Source organism: Halichoeres trimaculatus, unplaced genomic scaffold (genome assembly GCF_033239565.1).
Source record: "Halichoeres trimaculatus isolate MK-OKI-2021-1 unplaced genomic scaffold, fHalTri1.1 fHalTri1_scaffold_22, whole genome shotgun sequence".
NCBI classification, from domain to species: domain Eukaryota; kingdom Metazoa; phylum Chordata; class Actinopteri; order Labriformes; family Labridae; genus Halichoeres; species Halichoeres trimaculatus.
This window is the reverse complement of record NW_027437200.1, coordinates 320413-341901: the sequence shown is the minus strand read 5'-3', so window position 1 is coordinate 341901 and position 21489 is coordinate 320413. Positions and strand designations below refer to the sequence as shown.

The following is a 21489-nucleotide window of genomic DNA, read 5'->3' as shown; positions in this document are numbered from 1 at the left end:
CAATCAGAGGAAAGGGGGTTAGTCTTAAAGAGACAGCTGCTATAAGAGAGGCTGAAATAAGGGTGTTCTTACACACCAAAGAGAGAAAATTAGAGATTTTTATGAGTTGTAAAAGTCTTCACCAGAGGGACAGAATAAAGATTAAAAAAGAACAATATCCCCTCTCTAAAGCCTAAAAGTATTAGTCCAACTGATTTCCTCTGTTGGCCTTTTAGTTGTTTGCATCCATGATAACTAACACACAATCCCAGATGCTCCCTTCTACCCACCCTCAGACTTTATAAGCTTTACTTCTGACACCCTGAGGGTCAAAGGTCACTTCGTGGTCAGCGGAGCCTTACATGTCAGGTTAGCACGTTTCTAACAGACTGGGCAAAACACAACCTTACTTCTTCTTATCTCCTCCCTCAGCTTTGACCCGCTTCGGTGAGTCGGGGCCAAAAAATCTTGACAGGAGGACAAAGAAGGCGACAAACCCACATCCGTTTTCAGGAGAAAAAAAACACCAGAAGGGTTCTCTTTGGAGTGTTGCATGTTTACCTCCTGACCACAAGCTTCAGGATTCTGTACGAGCCCTTGATGAGGATTAGCGCCTCCTGTCTGCTGCCGTACAGGGCAGAGCCATTTATGTTGATGAGCTCATCTCCAACTTTCAGCTTCTGGCACAGCCCCGCCTTCCCTCCGTCCTCAATCTGCAGGGGAATATAAAAACATGGCTGTGTTAAATACTTGATCTAGATTGGTCAGAGCATAATAATAATAAGATAAAACTCGGAAAGTTGGCTTGCAAACAAAAGAAAATTTGGATGAAGTGACAAAGTCACTTGAGGACTCCTTCATACCTATTTTTGGTGCATTTTTGTCAAACCATCTCCATTGCCACGGAGACAGGCTTAAAAAATATCTCCAAAACATCCCGACCCAAACACCCTACAGAAACTTGTCACACTCCTCAATAAAGGAGTGTGTGTGTGTGTGTGTGTGTGTGTGTGTGTGTGTGTGTGTGTGTGTGTGTGTGTGTGTGTGTGTGTGTGCGTGCGTGTGTGTGTGTGTGTGTGTGATGGCTGTGCTGCTTGATGGGGTGTGAGGTTTGAGTTCAGAGGTAAAAGACAACAGTACAACCGTTGAAGAAGGAGAGAGAGAATGAGGAACCACACTGAAATGAACCTCTGACTGACTTTCTGATTGGACCACTGAGAGGAGAGAAAATGGGCCAAGCAAGATGCTGAAATTTTAAATGTGTGATGGATGTGGACAGAGTTTTCAAACTTATAAAGAATAGAATTAAAGAGATGCTCACCGAACATGAAATAGAAAAACAGAAAGATACTGATAACTTTTGTCACAATTAAGTTTTGTCCTGGACACAAAGCTAATACGTCAACAGAGAATTAAATTTGCCAGGCAGCAAAATGTTTAAAAAGTTGGATTAAACCCATTTTGCTTCTTTAACTCATTGGTTGCTGTTGATGTGTCAGTGTCTGTGTCTGCCTCAACCCCCCCAACTATGCTTGTATGTCATTGAACATCAACAGGGGGCCTACCTGGCCCGCTGAGCGGTCTAATCTGGCTCGCTACTTGATTCCAAAATTGTGAGGATCAAAGAGAAAATATCTTATGGTTAAAGGAACTGAAAACTGCAACAACAGAGGCTCTAAGCAATCAGTAACCCTCACCATTTATCAATCTATTTAGGCTACTTGGAGAGGCGTTCTCTTCACAGATGAATCTCTGTTTACATTGTCCAGGGCAGATGGCAGACAGTGTGTGTGGCGTCGTGTGGGTGAGCGCTTTGCTGATGTCAATGTTGTGGATGGAGTGGCCCATGGTGGTGGTGGGGTTATGGTTTGGGCAGGCATCTGTTATGGACGAAGAACACAGGTGCATTTTATTGATAGCATTTTGAATGCACAGAGATATCGTGACGAGATCCTGAGACCCATCATCTCATGTTTCAGCAAGATAATGCACGGCCCCATGTTGCAAGGATCTGTACACAATTCTTGGAAGCTGAAATGTCCCAGTTCTTGCATGGCCAGCATACTCACCGGACATGTCACCCATTGAGCATGTTTGGGATGTGCTTAACCGGCGTATACAACAGCCTATACCAGTTCCCACTAATATCCAGCAACTTTGCACAGCCATTGAAGAGGAGTGGACCAACATTCCACAGGCCACAATTGACAATCTGATAAACTGTATGCGAAGAAGATGTGTTGCACTGCATGAGGCAAATGGTGGTCACACCAGAAACTGACTGGTTCTGAGCCCCTAGACCCCCAATAAAGAAAAAAAGAAGAAAAAAAATGCACATTTCAGGGTGGTCTTTTATTGTGGATAGTCTAAAGTACACCTGTGCACTAATTGTGATGTCAGATCAGCATGTTGATGTGGCACACCTGTGAGGTGGGATGGATTATCTCAGCAAAGCAGAAGTGCTCACACTCACTATGAACAACATTTGAAGAAATGGTAATATCGTGTATCTGGAATAAATTTTAGATCTATAAGTCCATCTCATGAAAAATGGGAGCAAAAACAAAAGTATTGCGTTTATATTTTTGTTGAGTGTATATTCTATATCTTAACTTTCTCTATATTCTTCTCCAAGTCAGATTCCTTGTATGTGCAAATGTACTTGGCAATAAAACTTGATTCTGATTCTGATTTTGTATGATCTGTTAGGTTATGTTGAGTTTAGGGGTTCAAAAATATCTATAACTTATTTTGTGTTTAAGGATTAGCCAATCAGTGAAATTATCATACTCACTCTTATTGTACTATACAGGATGTTCATGGGGTGAATTGGTTACTGGGGTGTTTTTGTTTAGGGCTGCATGGGTAATTTGTGGAAACTGTGAGAAGATGTGAAAAGGGGTAGTGTGGCTGAGAGTGGGGGAACCTGTCCAGAGCCTAGGGCTGGAGAGGAAAGTTGGGAGATGCCTCCGTGAGTAGCTCTTCCTTATAGGACCGTTATTCCTAAACGGTTTGCACAATCAGAAAAATCTCAACTACTGAAAGATCAAAGTACTCTAGAAAGGCTCTAGGCTCCGGAACCAGCCTTCTCGAGAGGGGTTGGACTCTCTTCCACTCTGGAGTTACCAATGGTGAGAGGTGGTGGGCAGGGGTGGTGATTCTCATTGCCCCCTGGCTTGGTGCCTGTACATTGGAGTTTACCCCGGTAGACGAGAGGGTAGCCTCCCTCCGCCTTCGGGTGGGGGGACGGATCCTGACTGTTGTTTGTGGCTATGGTCCAAATAGCAGTTCAGAGTATCCACCCTTTTTGGAGTCCTTGGAGGGAGTGCTGGAGAGTGCTCCATCTGGGGATTGCCTCGTCCTACTGGGGGACTTCAACGCTCACGTCGGCAATGACAGTGAGACATGTAGGGGCTTGATTGGGAGGAACGACCCCCCGATCTGAACCCGAGGGGTGTTTTGTTGTTGGATATTTCTGTGTCTGTCACAGATTGTCCATAACAAACACCATGTTCAAGCATAAGGGTGTCCATATGTGCACTTTGCACCAGGACACCCTAGGCCACAGTTCGATGATCGACTTTGTCATGTCATGTAATTGAACTTGCGGCCACATGTCTTAGACACTCGGGTAAAGAGAAGGGCGTAGCTGTCACCAGGTGGTGAGTTGGCTCCTATGGGGGAAGATGCCAGTCAGACCTGATAGGCCCTAACGTATTGTTAGGGTCTGGGAATGGGCTTTGTTCCTTGCCTCCATTGTTGAGGCAGCCGATCAGAGCTGTGGCCGTAAGGTGGTTGGTGCCTGTCAGGGCGGCAATACCTGAGGGATGCCGTCCAACTGAAGAAGGAGTTCTATTGGGCCTTTTTGGCGTGTGGGACTCCTGAGACAGCAGACAGGTATCGACAGGCCAAGCGGAATGCAGCTTAGGCGGTTGCCAAGGGAAAAACCTGGGCATGGGAGGAGTTTGGAGAGGCCATGGAAAACGACTTCCAGACAGCTTCGAAGAGGTTCTGGACCACCACCCGGCATCTCAGGAAGGGGAAGCAGTGCACTGTGAACACTGTGTTCAGTGAGGATGGTGCATTGCTGACCTCGACTTGGGATGTTGTGGATCGGTGGAAGGAATACTTCGAAGACCTCCTCAATTCCACCGGCACGGCTTCCTTGGATGAAGTAGGGCCTGGGAATGAAGGGGTGGGCTCTCCCATCTCTGGGGTTGAGGTCGCCGAGGTGGTTAAAAAGTTCCTCGGTGTCAGGTCCCCAGGGGTGGATGAGATCCACCCAGAGTTCCTTAAGGCCCTGGATGTTGTGGGTCTGTCGTGGCTGACATGACTTTACAATAAGGCGTGGACATCGGGGGCAGTGCCTGTGGATTGGCAGACCGGGGTAGTGGTCTCTCTTTTTAGGAAGGGTAGGATAGTCAAACCTCGGATTCAGGAGGAGCAATGTGGTTTTCGCCCTGGCTGTGGAACTGACAACCAGCTCCATAACCTCAGCAGGGTCCTCAAGGGTGCATGGGAGTTTTCCCAACCTGTCCACATGTGTTTTGTGGACTTGGAGAAGGCATTTGTCCGTGTCCCGTGTTTGTTGTTTAATTGTAAGATGTGCATCAAACTTCCAGCTGGCGTCAGGTTAACTTTCCATTATGACAAACGGCTTTAATATGACATCAGATGTGACGGGACAGTTAATATAGATACAAATGTATATGCTGGTTCAGACAGTTACATTAAATAGCAATTGCTGTGATTGTTTATTGCATTAAAATATGCCTGACACTCAGGAAACCTGCCTCTGAGGCTTTGTTGACGTGTGCACATGTGCGCCTGTCACCAAATTACAGCTGCAGAGGGTGCGCTCCGCTTTACACCGAGAATATACCAGGTTAGAGCTGGCGAGCTTTCAGCACACTTTTTTGGCACAAAATTGTCACTGCGCCAACATGAATCTGCTGACACCTCCCCCTGGTGTGCTGTCAACTCCCCCTGGCGCGCAGTCACACCCATCTCTGCGCAGACAGTCTACCAAATTGTCAAATTGGCAGCGCATGGCAGTGCACCGCCGAAAATTAACACTGAGTGGGGTGCACCAGGCTTGCGCCCCCTGCGCTGCGCCATGAAATTAGAGCCCAATGTGTTTAATCTGTTACTGTCAGGCAGGCAGTACAGGTCCATCACTACAAGGACAAACCAGGTCAGACAGTTTCTATCCAACAGCAGTAAGGGTCCTGAACAAAGACTAAAATCACTACCTAATTTGTCGTCATATAATACCAATATGACAATTACCTCTATGTCATCAATGCACCTGAACTTATGGCAGCTATTTTGCACTTTGTACTGTTTTGCACTGACTGAAGGGCTTTTGCAATTTCGTTGCACTTGTTATAATGACAAACAAAGTTCTATTCTATTCTATTAGTGAAAATTTTGGCTACAGTTTGAGCTCCTGGTAGGACACTTGTCAATGCTAGTAGAAGCTCAAGCCACTTTGGATTCAGTGTGAGCTCTGATGACAGCAGTAAGTAGATAGATGATAAACCCGCAGCTGAGTGTTGCCAACTTAGAGACTTTGTTGCTACATTAAATGACTTTTCAGAGTTTTTTAAAGGAGACAACTCTCGCGACTTTTCTGGAGTTTGGAGAATCTGAGGTTAAAGCATGTTTTGATCTCCTCAATGAGGAGCCCATGCTTACATGAGCCCCTCCCCTATCCAAAATACAGACAGTCCTCACTTCGCAGCAGATGAAATCATGCAAATGTGTGTCTCATTATGGTCACTTATGCCTGTGCCCAGCCCAGATAAAAGAGGAGGTTTGATATTTTGATATAAAAAACCCCCACAAGAATGGACAGAAGAAAGTTAATTTGTAGTTGTTAACATATTAATGATGTTGTGTTTTACCTGCTTTCTGTCTCCCCAACGTTCTTTCTCTCTCCTACAGAGTCTATGACAATTACATGCAAATGGATTTTTTTGCAAATTAGACAGCAGGGTCATTTAGTGGCTTTTAGTGACTTCTGGGGCAGTCAATAGTCACTTTCCTTTCTGAGGAGTTGGCATATTGAAACTAGCAACGTCTCCCCCAGCTTTAAAGACATTTCAAATGGGAAACAGCCTCATTCTTTCAGGTTTTTTTTATAACTGTACATGACATAATTGATTAAAAAGAATCTATTAATGGTGGATTAATTGGGTATATGATAATCTGAGGTGTTAAAAACAACAACATTGTTCACTGAACCAAACCGAACCAAAAACCATGGGAACAAAACCGTCATATGGACTGAACCATGGATTTTGTGAACAGTGCCGTTTCTTTTTTTTTTTCCATATGACTGACACAACTGTTTTGTCAAATCCCCACAGGGCTTCAGCTACAAAAAGCTGTAGAAACAATACAGTTTATGGGAGAGCAATTCCAGGAGCTAAAAGTTTATGAGAAGGAGGTGTGTGTTTTGTGAAGCTGCTGTACATCAGACCACAAAGAAGATCAATGGATTTTCTGTGCTCAGGCTCTTTGATTCTTTCATGACTAATGATCTAATTTCAGCTGACTGTGAGTCAGTTTCACAGCAATTTAGCTCAGTTTCACTCCAGGCTGACCTACATGCCATGTAGGTGTGTGTGTGTGTGTGTGTGTGTGTGTGTGTGTGTGTGTGTGTGTGTGTGTGTGTGTGTGTGTGTGTGTGTGTGTGTGTGTGTGTGTGTGTGTGTGTGTGTGTGTGTGTGTGTGTGTATCCACTACAGGGTGGTGCCCTCTATAAACATAGGTGCATGTGAAGCCTTGCAATACTTACAGGTTGAGACAGAGCAAATGAGTGGCTTGATGTTTTGAGGAAGTCTGAAAGAGGACAGCCTGTGTATACACACACACACCACAAAGCATGTGACACTGTAATACCCACACATACTCTCACTCACACAAAGAGACACACTCAGAAATAAAGTAGCTTCAACTCTACTACTGAAAAGTGCTACGTAGACGATCCAGACTCATCAGCTTGTTTCAGGCATAAAGACTTCAATTCCCATGATCCTTTTCATCTCATTTGTTAATGCTGCATGCCATTTGTGCTCGAAAGTTGGAATTTCTAAGTTCCTAGTTGGTACGCCCAGTTGGAACGGCCCCTGAGGTACCAGAATGCCCAGTCAGAGTCAGAGCACCCACATCACCCTGAGCCTCCAGTAGGAAATTCTAAATTTGGGGTAAGCAGTAATCAAGCTCCTGTTAAATCCTGTTTATTTTAGAATTTCTGACTAGTGTTTGTTGGAATAAAGCAGCCATATAAATAGTATTGTTCTATGTTAATATACAGAAATACCACTGTTATGACAATTTTTTCTGACTTGGCAATTGGAACACTGATCTCGGTGATACATCCTTCCCACTCCCCACGTCCCTGTTACAAATACAAATGGAATGCAGCATAAGATGTGACCCTGGCCCCATTCACAGCATTAACTGGCTTCTCCTCCACAAGACAAGCCCTTGAGCTCCTGATAATTGCAGTATCAGGACTAATCCCCCCAACAGGAACCTGTAGACTGGTTTTATGACCTGCAGCCTCGGGCAGACTCCAACGAGCCGCATACAAAGATCAAACTCCTGTCCCGCCTGCTGTCTCTGGGCCTTCAACAGAGCCATCAACCGGACAGGTCAACACATGCTCCAAGACCCCCTCCAGAAACTTCTTCTCAGCTCCACATGGCCCCCCAGGACAAAGAGCCTTGAGGGAGAGAGGTGGAGAACACCCCTTGGACCCCCGCTGAACAACAGCTCCAGCTTTTGTCTTCGCCACCACTGTTCAGCCCCCAAACAATGTCAGCACAGAGGGTTCAGGGATTGTGGTAGGAAGCTGGAAATATGGCAGAAAAGCCTGAGTTGGATGCTGCATGTGTTCTTTTTTCAGTTTCTCCCACACATCCTGTTTGGATGGTCTTTGAATGCACCTTCATTTCTACTGCTGGTTTGGAGCTGTTCATATCTAACGGCCTGACTCAATCTGTGTTTGACCTCAGCTCAGAATGAGTTTAAAAATACTGCATTCAAACCAGCAGATACACAGGCTGAGCTCCAGATCCTGAGGCTAAAACATCAGAGTCCTTTATCATTATAGGTTGATAGAAGATGTTCAGGTTGATGAACCAATCTGATATCATTTCCAGCGGTCAAAAGGCACAACAGATAGAATAGAATAGAATAGAATAGAATAGAATAGAATAGAATAGAATAGAATAGATTATTTCTTAATTGATCCCCCTTGGGAGACATTTTTTGTCCCAGCAGCTCACAAAAAAAGTGAAGTAATGCAATAACAATAAAAACAGAATAATGCAGATAGAATATAAAATTAGAAATTTGAAGAAATATAAAGAAATATGAGAAATATAGGAAAGTAGAAAAAGATTACTATTTACATATTTATATAGGAGTGAGATATATATATATATACAAGATTGGTTCTCCAGAATGAAAATGAAAAGCACTTGACAATGAAAATTTACAGTGAGTACTGGAATGATGTGCAAAAAGGCAAGTATTCATTGAATGATTGATGTTATTAAGGTGGGAGTTCAGGTTTGTGTTTTATTAAGTCTTATTGCGGTTGGGAGGAATGACCTGGGGTAGCGCTCTGTCTTGCAGGGTGGTAGTCTGAGTCTGCTGCTGAAGGAGCTGCTCAAGTCCCCCACAGTCTCATGTAGTGGGTGAGAGGGATTGTCCATAATGGATGCCAGCTTTGCCAGCATCCTCCTCTCACCCACCTCCTCCGGGGAGTCTAAGGAGCAGTCGAGGACAGAACCGGCCCTCCTGACCAGTCTGTTCAGTCTTTTCCTGTCCCTCTCTATACTCAAAGAGTTGTTTGCAGACCACTGCATAGAAAAGTGCAGAGACCAGATCTGAACAGGCTCTTTGATTCTTTCATGACTAATGATCCAAATCCAGCTGATTGTGAGTCAGTTTTACAGCAATTTAGCTCAGGTTCACTCCAGGCTGACCTACATGCCATGTGTATGTGTGTGTGTTTGTGTCTGTATGTGTGTGTGTGTGTGTGTGTGTGTGTGTGTGTGTGTGTGTGTGTGTGTGTGTGTGTGTGTGTGTGTGTGTGTGTGTGTGTGTGTGTGTGTGTGTCTGTGTCTGTGTCTGTGTCTGTGTCTGTGTCTGTGTCTGTGTGTGATATGATCAGATCTGCTTAAACATCAAATGATGAAGTTCAGAAACAGACGTTTCACACAAAACTCTTGTACATTCTGCAGAGGCATCACCTTTGGGGTGAAGGATGAAGGGAGAGAGAGGCAGGGTTTTGTGGAAGTTGGTGAGTCCCTGTAGTCAGAATGTGACATTAAAACCAAGCTGTGAAGGCCATGGTGCAATGTGCACATATTTACAGCTGACAAAGCAATAGAAAGTTATGAATAGAGATAGCAACATGCAAACGTGTAGATGTGCAGATACACATTGAGTTGTCTTATAAGTATAGTTTGGAGAGTTTTTACTTTATTCGTGTCACAAAAAACTTTAGACTGTTTTTTCAAGTTCTGTAACTCAGACACACTGCACCGACAGGCATTCTCTGTGCATTCACATAGTGGCTTGTCGAGCACCCCCTCAAAACATTTCTCTTTGCTTTTATGTCTGTGTCTAGTTCTTATAAGCATAACAGCAGTAAACAATGAGGCTAAAATATCATCTTCTATTAGCAATATATTTGTAAACAATGCATTTTAAACATTAGCTTCTTTAGGCATCATATTAGTTAACAATGTTGCAAAAATGTTAGCTTTTGTAAGCATCATATTGGTAAACAGTGTAGCTATAATTCTAGCTTCTGTTAGCCTTATATTTGTAAACGGTGTGGCTCAAATGTTAGCATTTATTAGCACCACATTTGTTAACATTCAGCCTCTTAATTTATATTTGCATCAAATCTGTAAACAAGACACCAAAAATTGTAGCTTCAAATGTCTCCTCCATAATTTATAGCAAGAACAGGTGACCTATGTGTGCATGGAGCATGTTGATGAAAACTGAGATAGTGTTGAATGACATCTGCATCAAGTACTGCAGGTACCGTTAAAACAGCACTTTGAGGAGGTCAGACAAGGCACAAACTGAAGAACTTTTCTCTCACTGCATGTTAAAAGAACATTAAAAACAAAGAATTATCACTGCAAGTTGGTAAAAAAAAAAAAAAAACATTTGGTCGTCGTTAGCCTGTAGCATGAACAAGCCTTATGTTTTTAGTGGACGGACTCCCTACATCCCAGGTTTGAGTCCCATCATTTGACAGAAAAATCTGACTTTGGGAGGAGAAAGAAAGAAAAACCATCAGAGTGAAGCTGAAGAGTAAGAGTGATAAATTTATAGGCTCATTTCTTCAACTCAAGGTTTTTGCTTAACACAGTGTCTCAACTTCCTCTCTAATTTCCTTACAGATTCAGGGTTTGTGTCTCTAAGTGGCTCTAAAGGTGGCCAAAGCTCCTCTATTTCAGAATTCTTTCAGGTTTTGACTTTCTCTCCAATTTTTTTCATAGAGAAGTGTGATGCACACACAACAAATAATCCTTCTATTAATCCCCACCCCCATCAACCAGTCTGAGCCCTGCAAGCTTCTCCTCTCTTCCTCACACTGACAAAAGGCCCTCTTTATCAGGGAGGGAGGAGGAGGGAGGGAGGCAGGGATGGAAAAGAAGAGAACTCCCACGCTCACAACAAAAAGCAGCCCCATCAGATGCAGCAGCAGAGGGACGTGTGTGTGTTTGTGTTGTGTGTGTGTGTGTGTGTGTGTGTGTGTGTGTGTGTGTGTGTGTGTGTGTGTGTGTGTGTGTGTTATAGTATATAAACACGTCATCCAGCTCCGTTAGTGATGAGCTATCACCCTTAAATGGCTCCTTCTTGGAGTTATTGCAGGGAGTAGACCGAACAGTGATGCCCCTAAGATGGGTGCTTTTCCTGGAGGAAGCTGAAGCCTGGTGTGGAGGCCCCCAGACACTGACACAGACTGATCAGATTCAATACACAAGTGAGAACAAAGGAGAAAGGAAAGGAGAGAAGGAGTTAAAAAAAATGTTTCTGAAGAAAAAAAATGAGAGCCTAGGAACAAAGTAATTAAGAAGTGTTACAACCCTGGCTCAGGGGAAGCAACATAGGGAGTCAAAAGATTAGATCAACTAAGAAATGTTTTATTAATAAACAATATAGATAAATAATCAACAAAAGAGGAGTTGTTTCGGTCTGCTGCCATGCATGCAGCTCTTCCAGGCTGCAGTGTGAGAGAGAGAGTGGGAGGAGTCACACACAGGCTTTTGTAAGGTAGCCCACAGGTGCCACTCATCAGGAGCTTGAGTGTATGGAAGCCTGAAGGTGCCTCAAAAGAAAAGAACAAAAAATCAGTTTTGCACATAACAGAAGGAAAAACTTAAAAGAATAATGGAGAAATGAAGGGGAAGAAGGAAAAAAAAGGAGAAGACATTAGGAAGCGGGATAGAACAAAAAAAGAGAGCAAGTAAAAAGAAGGAAAGCAGTGAGAGGAAAATTGGGAAGGAAAAAGGAAAGAAGGACAGAAAGTAGGGGAACGGAAGGACGGGAGTGAAAGGGAGGATAGATGGAAAGAAAGGGGAGGAAAGTAGGAAAGAGAGATAAGAAGGAGAGGAAAGAAGAAAAACAAGAGGAAAGAAAAAGATGAAAGAAGGAAAAGAGAAGAAAAATAGGAAAGAGGATAAAAATAACGACAGGAAAGGAGAAGTGAAAAGAAGGAGAGGAGGAAAGGAGGAGATAGAGAGGGAAGGAGATTAAATAAGATGGGGATGGATAATTGAGAAAAGGAAAGAAAGAAAGAAAGAAAGAAAGAAAGAAAGAAAGAAAGAAAGAAAGAAAGAAAGAAAGAAAGAAAGAAAGAAAGAAAGACAGAAAGAAAGACAGAAAGAAAGAAAGAAAGAAAGAAAGAAGCTGAGGGGGGAGAAAAAATAGGGATGTCTGACAAATGAGTGTCTGAGTGAACCAGTGAATCCTGCAATGATTGTGAATGACCTGACTCTGACAAATGAAGCCTAAAAACATCCTGTGGTGGAGTCACATGAACCAACACCGCCATGTGAGTCAACACTCCTCAGCTTCTCTCCTTGTTCTCTTCTCATCTCTTCCTTCAGGGTAACAGAGCCGCTCTGTTTCAGACACCAGGAGGAGGAATGTTTCTCTATATTTTTACACCCTTTCATCTGTTCACCCTGCCAACTTCAACACACAATCCTTCTATGAGACATACTTGGAGCCTACAAACACCTAACAAAAACAACACACACACTTTCTTCCATTAAAGGGGCTGTAAGGAGTTTGAAAGTCATCTTTAAAAAGGCGCCCTTCTAAATATATGCCTGATCATAATCCACACTGTAAAATGAGATTATCAGGGCCTATATTGCTGGTTACAGGTTATTCTAAATTACTTCTTAGCTTCCAGATCAGGACCAGGACCCGATTGATTTACAGCACATCCGGGGATTCTATGACAACACCAGGCCTGCTGACTAAGTTTAGTAGTGAGAAGAGATAAAACACAGAGATCTGTGTTAACCTCTGCTGAAAACAATTTCTATACTTAGGTGGTCGGGCTTTGAACGAACCCCCCTTCTCCTTCCATTTGCCTCTTTTTTCTTCAACTTCTTCATCTTCCTGACAGAATTTTGATTTGCTACTCCACCTAGGACTTTGAGAAAACCGCCACAAATTATGCATCAAAACATGCCGATTGTCCAGGGTCACTGGGCTATGACCTTTTTCGCTATTATGCGAAATTTTGACACAGGACACACAGTATGACACTTTAAAGCATTTCAGAGACCAGACTACGATTTCCCCTCAGCCAGGTCATTATTTCCATAAATGTTTGTAAAATTTAATTCATTCCTTTAATTTTTGAATAGATGCATCCATTTCAACTTTAAATTCATTTATCCAATCCACTGATACATCCATTCATTTTCTTTCATCCAAGAGTTCATGGCAGGCTAACTCAAAATTCTGCATTAGCAGTTGAGTGCAGGTTTTTCAGGACTTCTTTCAACCATTTTCAGACATTTCATCAGTCATTCATCTTCAGCATTCTGCACTAGCATTTCAGCACAAGCTTATTTTTCTTCTAGACCTAACGGTTTCACCATAAATGTAGGATTTAATCCAATACTTGCGCTTCATATCAATGGGCAAAAAGGTATTCAAAGTTCCATTGATGATCATCACCCATTGTGACATCACCAATAGTATTACATTTAACGGTAATAAAGGGTTAGAAACAAGGTTTTTAACAAGCTAGTCAATGAGCTTGATTGATAAGCGTATTTGCGCTACCAGTTAGCACTCTGTTTTCGCACAGATCAGCACTTTGCCTGTTCTCATCTATTTTTATCTTTACTATTTTGTTGAGTTTTATTGTCTTGTTTTTGTCCTTTCTTACGGTCATGGTACTGTTGTTGTATGTGGTTGCAGCAGGGGCAAAAGGCCCAAAACAATTTTCTCTCTGAGACAATAAAGGCAATCTTGGTTTTGAGGTTTTATATTACATTTAGTGATGATTGACAGCTGCCGTTCTTGTGTATTTTTTTTCGGGGATTGTAAAACATGTCAGGACGTAGAGTCCAGAAGTGATTAGACTCGTGAAAGAAAAAAAATTAAACTGTTATTTTTGTCACCTGGCTTCACTCAGATTAATCCCTCACAGTCTCTACTGCGCAGACTCTGGCTCCACAACTGCTGCCAATGGCTGTGCCTGTGACAGGGGAATTTTGGCTTCAAAACTGTACATAAATGACGGAGCCACGCTGTCCACCATAAAGTCTATGTTTGTGACGTATTGCTTTGGAGCTAGAATAGTATAGTTATGAGAGTATGCACACACACACACACACACACACACACACACACACACACACACACACACAAACCCCCTTCTCTCTCAATACTATCTTTATCTCTCTCTACCCCTCTATCTCTCCCTCTCTCTCTCGCTCTTTTCTCTCTACCGCTCTCCCTCACACACACACACACACACAGGTACTTTAACAAGTTCTCATGTATTTGTTGGGGTTACGTCTTTGCAACCAGCCACTCTCCCACATGTCTCATGACATGAAGGTGTATATTTGTGACATATATTTGGGGCTAGAATAGTAAAGATATGAAAGTGTGCACACCAAGCACACTTGACTGTGCATGAGGTAATTTTGACACCTGTTGAATCAGAAACCAGAAATGTTAAGAAGTGTTTCGCAACGTCAGTCCAAAACAAGGCCTGGTGACATCAGTGTTTCTGATGTCACCAGGATTCACTAATGTCACACAAACTGTCTTAGACTAGCGCACCGGAATGCCAGCTTTGTTAAATAAATGGTTACTAAACTACATACAAACTGATAGTGTTTACTCATGTTAGCCTACAGATACGTCAGAGCACCACGCTGCAGATGTCATTAACATATAGCCTGCTCCTAAAACCTTTGCTTGATGTCACGTTTCAAACCAATAGCACCACGTAACTGAACTGATAAGTCCCTTACCTCGGCACGTTGTATCCAGTTTGTCTTGATCAATGAAAGTTTGTTTCAATCCGGCCATTTAATTCCGAAACAAACACACACCTCGCTAAAAGTAATTTACGACAGTGTGAAAAGACTCCACACTCACAACAGATCCTCCTCATAGCATCTTTAAAGAATGATATAAACCTTGATGCCATTGTACCATTGTGCTAGAAAAAGAACTTTTTATGAAGTAAAATCAAAGACGTCAATCTGCCACTCACCCTATTTGTTTGAAAGGTGTAGAAACCCAACTTCTTAAGTCCAATGATGTTCTTACCACCTTAATTTCCCAATGCCACTGAAGTCAGGCTTAATCTGTGAAAACAAGATCCTCATTAAAGACTCCCAGATGCTGGCCAGATCAAAGCTCCATTACCCAGCAAAAAGAGCACAGCGGCAGCTCCTGCAACTTAACCCCCCTTTCCCCTCGATCCATCGAACCTCGACCCTTAGCGGTTATCCGGATAAATACATCATAAAGCACACACTTCAGCTCCCATACACACACACACACACACACACACACACACACACACACACACACACACACAGACAAACACACACATACACACAGTGTCACATGGGAAATAAATGCAGGCCTTCATCAAGAGTGTGTTTTGTCTCTTCAGGGATACAAAGACATAAAAGTGAAGCTCTGAGAAGTTTTATGAGGACATTGCAATGCTGAGGGACAACAAAAACAAAGCAAACGCACAAAGGATAGTTTGATACATTGGTTAAAGCAGTGGTTCCCAACCTTTTCCAACTCAGGGCCCACTTTTAAGTCCCAGACATTTTTGCGGCCCACCCCCGACCAGTAAATACATAAAAACATACAACTTAAAACCTTATAGTTTCATTATTAATTAACACAAGCATAGTTTAGCCTAATCTAATGGCACAGTTTACAGTCAGCTCTATTTTTTTATCTGGGCTTAAAAAAAGTATTTTAAATGTATTAGACAGGCTGATGCACAGTAATATATAGTACATTTTATTCTAAAATCATACACTGGTTTATAATATTTGTACAATCATTGTTACTCATAGTTAAAGTAGTGAGTCGAGACAAATGGTAATAATTTGTATTTTTGCACCCCCCCACCCACCCACTGATACTGCTACTCTCATTGTGCCCCCAGTCTGAAAGTCTGGACGCCCCTGCACAGAGGTACAGTGTGGTATGAAGGCTTTCAGGTTTGATCTCTGAAAGCTGGAGGAAAACTCCTCTGCTGATTTTTAAGGAATGAGAGGAAAACAGCAAAACTATAACTTCTGTCCCAAAGAGAGCAGAAAGGTGACTCCTGGATGAGCGGGAGAAGGAACAGCGATCAGCTGCTGTGTGCGCGAGTGAACTCATCATTAGCACTGCACTGATCCTCATCACAGACTACACAAGCTGATCAGGATGAAGTTTAAAGCAAATATAAACCACAGAGTAACAGGGGCATTTCTGCTTGCACTGGCCTTATACACAGAAAACGTGCATCTGTAAACACTGATGAATGATAAGGATCAGTGTGGAATTGTTTTTTCTCCAGTAACCGTGCGTCTTGTGCGCATCGGAGCGGAACTCCGCTGTGCGTGATGCTGACAGCTGAGAACTGTGAATGGCAAATACCCACCAGAGCTCTGTCTTTTATTATTTCAGACCGTGATATGATCCAACCATGAGGGTGACTTCGTTCACATGAAAACACAGAGAGATGATTCGCTCCTGAAAGATAACTGTTTGATTCTGGGCAGTATCAAAAAATGTTTGTGGCATTCTGAAAGTTTTAGCTGCATACAAGAGCCATGTGCAATTTAATTTACGTCTGAAACATCGGAAAAAGAAAAGATCATAATTCTGAAGGCATGGCGGCTTTTACTTTGTTGTGGCGCTGTGCCAAGATCCTGTACATGTAGAAGAAACCCAGCCATACAATGCGTTCTGAGAGCACTTTCTTTTAAAATATAGATTGAACATGAAGGACTGAACTGAATACAAGCAAAACATGTTGGAGGCTCCACAGTCACTAACACAGCATCTATAACATGTTGAAACGTTTTTATTTTTACATAATTACATGCCCACCCCCACAAAAATCTAACTATTTTGGAAAAGCTGTGGCGGCCCACTTGCAGTACTTGCAGCCCACAGGTTGGGAATCACTGCTCTAAACAATGGAGACTCAATGCATCCCTTTTAAATGACAAAGAATTTAATTCCTCTATCAAAACAGAACTCAAAAATTACATAGACACTAATGACATGCCTGCAACATCCTCCTCATCCTATGGGACTGTGCTAAAGCATTCCTTAAAGGCCGCATTATTGCTTTTGCGTGTGCCAGGAGAAGACAGAGGGAAGCTAAACAACATGAATTAGAAAATAAAATAAAAGTGCTGGAATCCAAACATAAGCAGTCTACATTAAACAGTTTACTAAGAGAATTAAAGGCGACACGCAGAGAACTTGATCGTTTACTATCAGATAAGATTGAGGGAAACTTAAGGTTTACCAACCAGAAATATTATGAACACGGCAATAGGTCAAGTAGACTACTAGTAGTTGGGTCATTTTGGAGCGAAACGTGACCGCGGTGAGCGAAGGTCCGTTTCTCAATGGATTTGTCACCTAGGAGGGCTAAAAAACAAATTTAACCGGGGTGTATTTTTTAAAATGGTGGGGAAAATTTTTTAGAGGCCAAAATCCAAAATGGCTGTCATGGAAATGATCTTTTTTAAAGCTCAACCTACAATGATGAACAATACATGTTTTCAGACCTTATTTTTGTTGAGAAATACATATTTCAGGGTTGGATAATGATTTGACCTTATTTGAACCTTCAAATTCAAGATGGCTGCCACTTTTGGTGTTTTTTTAGGGTTTTTGGGGGAGTTTTTGCCGTTTTGGGGGCATATTTTTTCAGTGTTGTTACAGAGTCTCTATAGGGTTAAAATGGAAGCTCTGCTCATGATGAGTTGAAAAATTTACAGTTAAAGTTCACACAAATAACATCTGAAGTCAATAAAGTAGATGTTTTTGTGTAAACAACACTTGTTGGTTGATCATTTCCCATTAAAAAGGACTTTGCACAAATGACTTTTCAGGTCTATATCACAATATTTTTTGGCTTTATTAAATTCTTTTGCAGTATCAGACCAATGGAAATGAATAGATTCCTTTATTTCGCTCCCATTTAAATTAATGGAGATTTTTAGTTTTTTAGAATGGAAATTTTTAGTTTTTTATCTCCAAAAATGTTGCCAGAAGCAATATTTTTGCAGATGAAAAACTAAAATGTCAACATGTCGGCTACTCATGGTTTGTTTTGTACAATCAAAATTAGTATTAAAAAAAAATCCTATTTCCGCTTCGCTACAAAATAAACCTAACAGAACATTCAAAGTACATACTACATTCAAGTGTAGTAGGCAGTATGCAGTGCCTACTACATACTACTTTCATACACAGTATGTAGTAGGTGAATTTGAAAACAGCCTGCGTTTTCCCTGTGACATCACACATGTGTCTTTGCTCCAGTGGTTTCCATGGTGATGATAAATCTCCATTCATTCACAAACCATGAGTAGCCGACATGTTGACATTTTAGTTTTTCATCTGCAAAAATATTGCTTCTGGCAACATTTTTGGAGATAAAAAACTAAAAATTTCCATTCTAAAAAACTAAAAATCTCCATTGATTTAAATGGGAGCGAAATAAAGGAATCTATTCATTTCCATTGGTCTGATACTGCAAAAGAATTTAATAAAGCCAAAAAATATTGTGATATAGACCTGAAAAGTCATTTGTGCATAGTCCTTTTTAATGGGAAATGATCAACCAACAAGTGTTGTTTACACAAAAACATCTACTTTATTGACTTCAGATGTTATTTGTGTGAACTTTAACTGTAAATTTTTCAACTCATCATGAGCAGAGCTTCCATTTTAACCTTATAGAGACTCTGTAACAACACTGAAAAAATATGCCCCCAAAACGGCAAAAACTCCCCCAAAATACCCTTAAAAAACACCAAAAGTGGCAGCCATCTTGAATTTGAAGGTTCAAATAAGGTCAAATCATTGTCCAACCCTGAAATATGTATTTCTCAACAAAAATAAGGTCTGAAAACATGTATTGTTCATCATTGTAGGTTGAGCTTTAAAAAAGATCATTTCCATGACAGCCATTATGGATTTTGGCCTCTAAAAAATTTTCCCCACCATTTTAAAAAATACACCCCGGCTAAATTTGTTTTTTAGCCCTCCTAGATGACAGATCCATTGAGAAACGGACCTTCGCTCACCGTGGTCACGTTTCGCTCCAAAATGACCCAACTATAGCATTCCGACTAAGAAAACAAAAATCATCCAACGTAGGACAAAAAAATAATAATAAAATCACGAAGTGCCTTTGTCACAGAACCTAATAAAATAGCAGAATCGTTTGCCCTTTTTATGAATCATTATATAAAAATACAGACACTTGCAGTGATGACCAAAAAATTTCAGATTTCTTGGAAAACATAAATCTACCAAAATTACCAGAAAATACAACCAGAGAACTAGATAAACCGATTGAAGAATGCAAAATTAGACAGGTGATCTCCACTTTAAAAAATAATAAAAGCCCAGGGCCAGATAGCTTTATCAATGAATTCTATAAGACTTTTAGTGAGTTATTATCCCCTTTATTGCTAAAGGCATACCGCTATACACTGTATTCTAAAACCATGGCACCATCTTGGAAAGATGCAACCATAGTGGTGATACACAAAGAAGGTAAAGACCCTACTGAATGCCAATCCTATGGACCAATATCACTGTTAAATGGAGATGTGCGAATACTAACAGCAATATTGGCAAGACGGGTCAATCGGATAATAACTCAAATTATTCACCCAGATCAGTCTTGATTTATTACTGGAAGATATTATGGGGATAATTTACGACGATTGCTGAGTATAATAACATATCAAAAAGAAAAAGATTCAGAGTCAATGATTTTATCATTCGACGCCCAAAAGGCATTCGACCGTGTGTCATGGCAATTCTTATTTCAAACGCTTCGGATTCGGTCCAAATTTTATATGTTTGATATGGACGCTTTATTCAGATCCCCGGGCCTCTGTCAAAGTGAATGGCTTCATATCGCAGAGATTTAAATTAGAACGTGGTTGCAGGCAGGGGTGCTCTCTGTCACCACTGCTATTTGCTATCAGCATTGAGCCTTTTGCCCAACTGTTTAGAGATAATATTAACATAAAAGGAATTACAATAAATAACAAAGAACATAAATTATCCCTCTATGCAGATGATGTTCTGTTATACCTAACAAAATTAGCATCAACAATACTGCATCTTAAGACTTTGATCAGCAAATTTTGATATTAATCAGGATATAAGGTAAATATAGACAAAACAGAGGCTATGGACATCAATGGCAAGATACCTCAAAATACAAAACTTCAAACAGGGTTTAAATGGCCTACAGAAGGCATTAAATACCTTGGTATATTCATTCCCGAATCTATACAGAATCTTTATGATGCTAACTATACCAAAATAATCCAGTGTATAAAAGGTGACCTGGAGCGTTGGTCTGTGCTCCCTCTGTCTCTGCTAGGGCGCGTCAAAAGCATCCGAATGAATGTTGTGCCCCGACTTCTTTATCTATTCCAAATGCTACCCATTGACATCCTATCCAAGGCTGTTTTCAACAATTTGGATAAAACACTGTCAAAATACATATGGCAAAATAAGCGCCCTAGAATTAGACTCAAAACCTTGTAGCTGTCCAAGTCCAATGGAGGCCTTAATCTACCAAACTTAAAATTCTATTTCTGGGCTGCACAAATTAAACCCCTGATAGATTGGATTCAGAATAACACTGACACAAGATGGGTTAATATTGAAAAGCAACAATGCCAGGACCCCCTAAAAAAACTTGCCCTTTTTAGATGCCCCCATGGGAGGGATGTCTGACTGGACAAAGGTTACTTTTAAATTTGGAATAAAATAAAGTGTGCTTTTCAGCTACCCAAGGTAATTTCTCCCCTGATAAGTATTGGCCATATGAAGACTTTTACACCCAATAATCTAGATAACAGTTTTAAAAAATGGTCAGATAAGGGATTGACTTACTTGCATCAGTTATTTGATGGTGACCTACTTAAAACATTTGATCATCTCACAATAGCCTTTGATCTCCCCAGCACAATTTTTTTCAGGTATTTGCAACTTAGAGAATTCTTGACAACCCACAAGGAATGGAATAAATTTACAAAACCTAATCCCTTGGAAATATATCTGAAAAAGCTACAAACTGGAGATGGAAAAAAGAAAATTATTTCCAAACTATACAACATATTCCTATCCATGAATAAAAATAGCTCACAAATAAGAGAGAAATTGGAGACAGAGGCCAACACTGCCATATCCGAGGATGACTGGTCTGATGTGTGTATTGGGGCACATTGAGTCACAAACTCTAACACATGGAGGGAATTCAAATGGAAAATAATTAGTAGGTACTTTAGAACACCAGTAATAGTTTCCAAGATGGGTCCACAACACTATAGTTTATGTTGGAGAAACTGTGGTGAACATACTGCCAATCACACTCACATTTTTCATTATGTCCAAAGTTAAATGTGTTTTGGAGGGAGGTTTTCGCTGCCCTGAAGGAGGTTTTTAAGGTGAACATCCCAAGAGACTTTGTAGTAGCAGTACTGGGAGTAATTCCTGAAGGTCTGAGTGGAACAGCAGATAGATACCTTTTGAATATATTATTAACGGTAGCCTTAAAGTGTATAACCATCAGGTGGTTGAAAACAGAACCTCCCTCATATAACACATGGATTCAGAAGTTTTGGGATATTTATCAAATGAAGCAGATAACTTTTTCATTAAGGCTTCAAAGAGCAACTTTTACTAAAAGAT

At 41.2% G+C, this 21489-nt stretch overlaps 1 protein-coding gene across 1 annotated transcript in view; it reads right to left on the bottom strand.

The window, feature by feature from the left end:
* Positions 1–21489, bottom strand: part of shroom4 (shroom family member 4) — a 180218-nt gene that overhangs the window by 78685 nt on the left and 80044 nt on the right. Inside the window, exon 2 of the mRNA XM_074699334.1 lies at positions 541–692. Coding sequence (XP_074555435.1) covers positions 541–692 — 152 coding nt within the window. The remainder of the gene's footprint in view (positions 1–540; positions 693–21489) is intronic.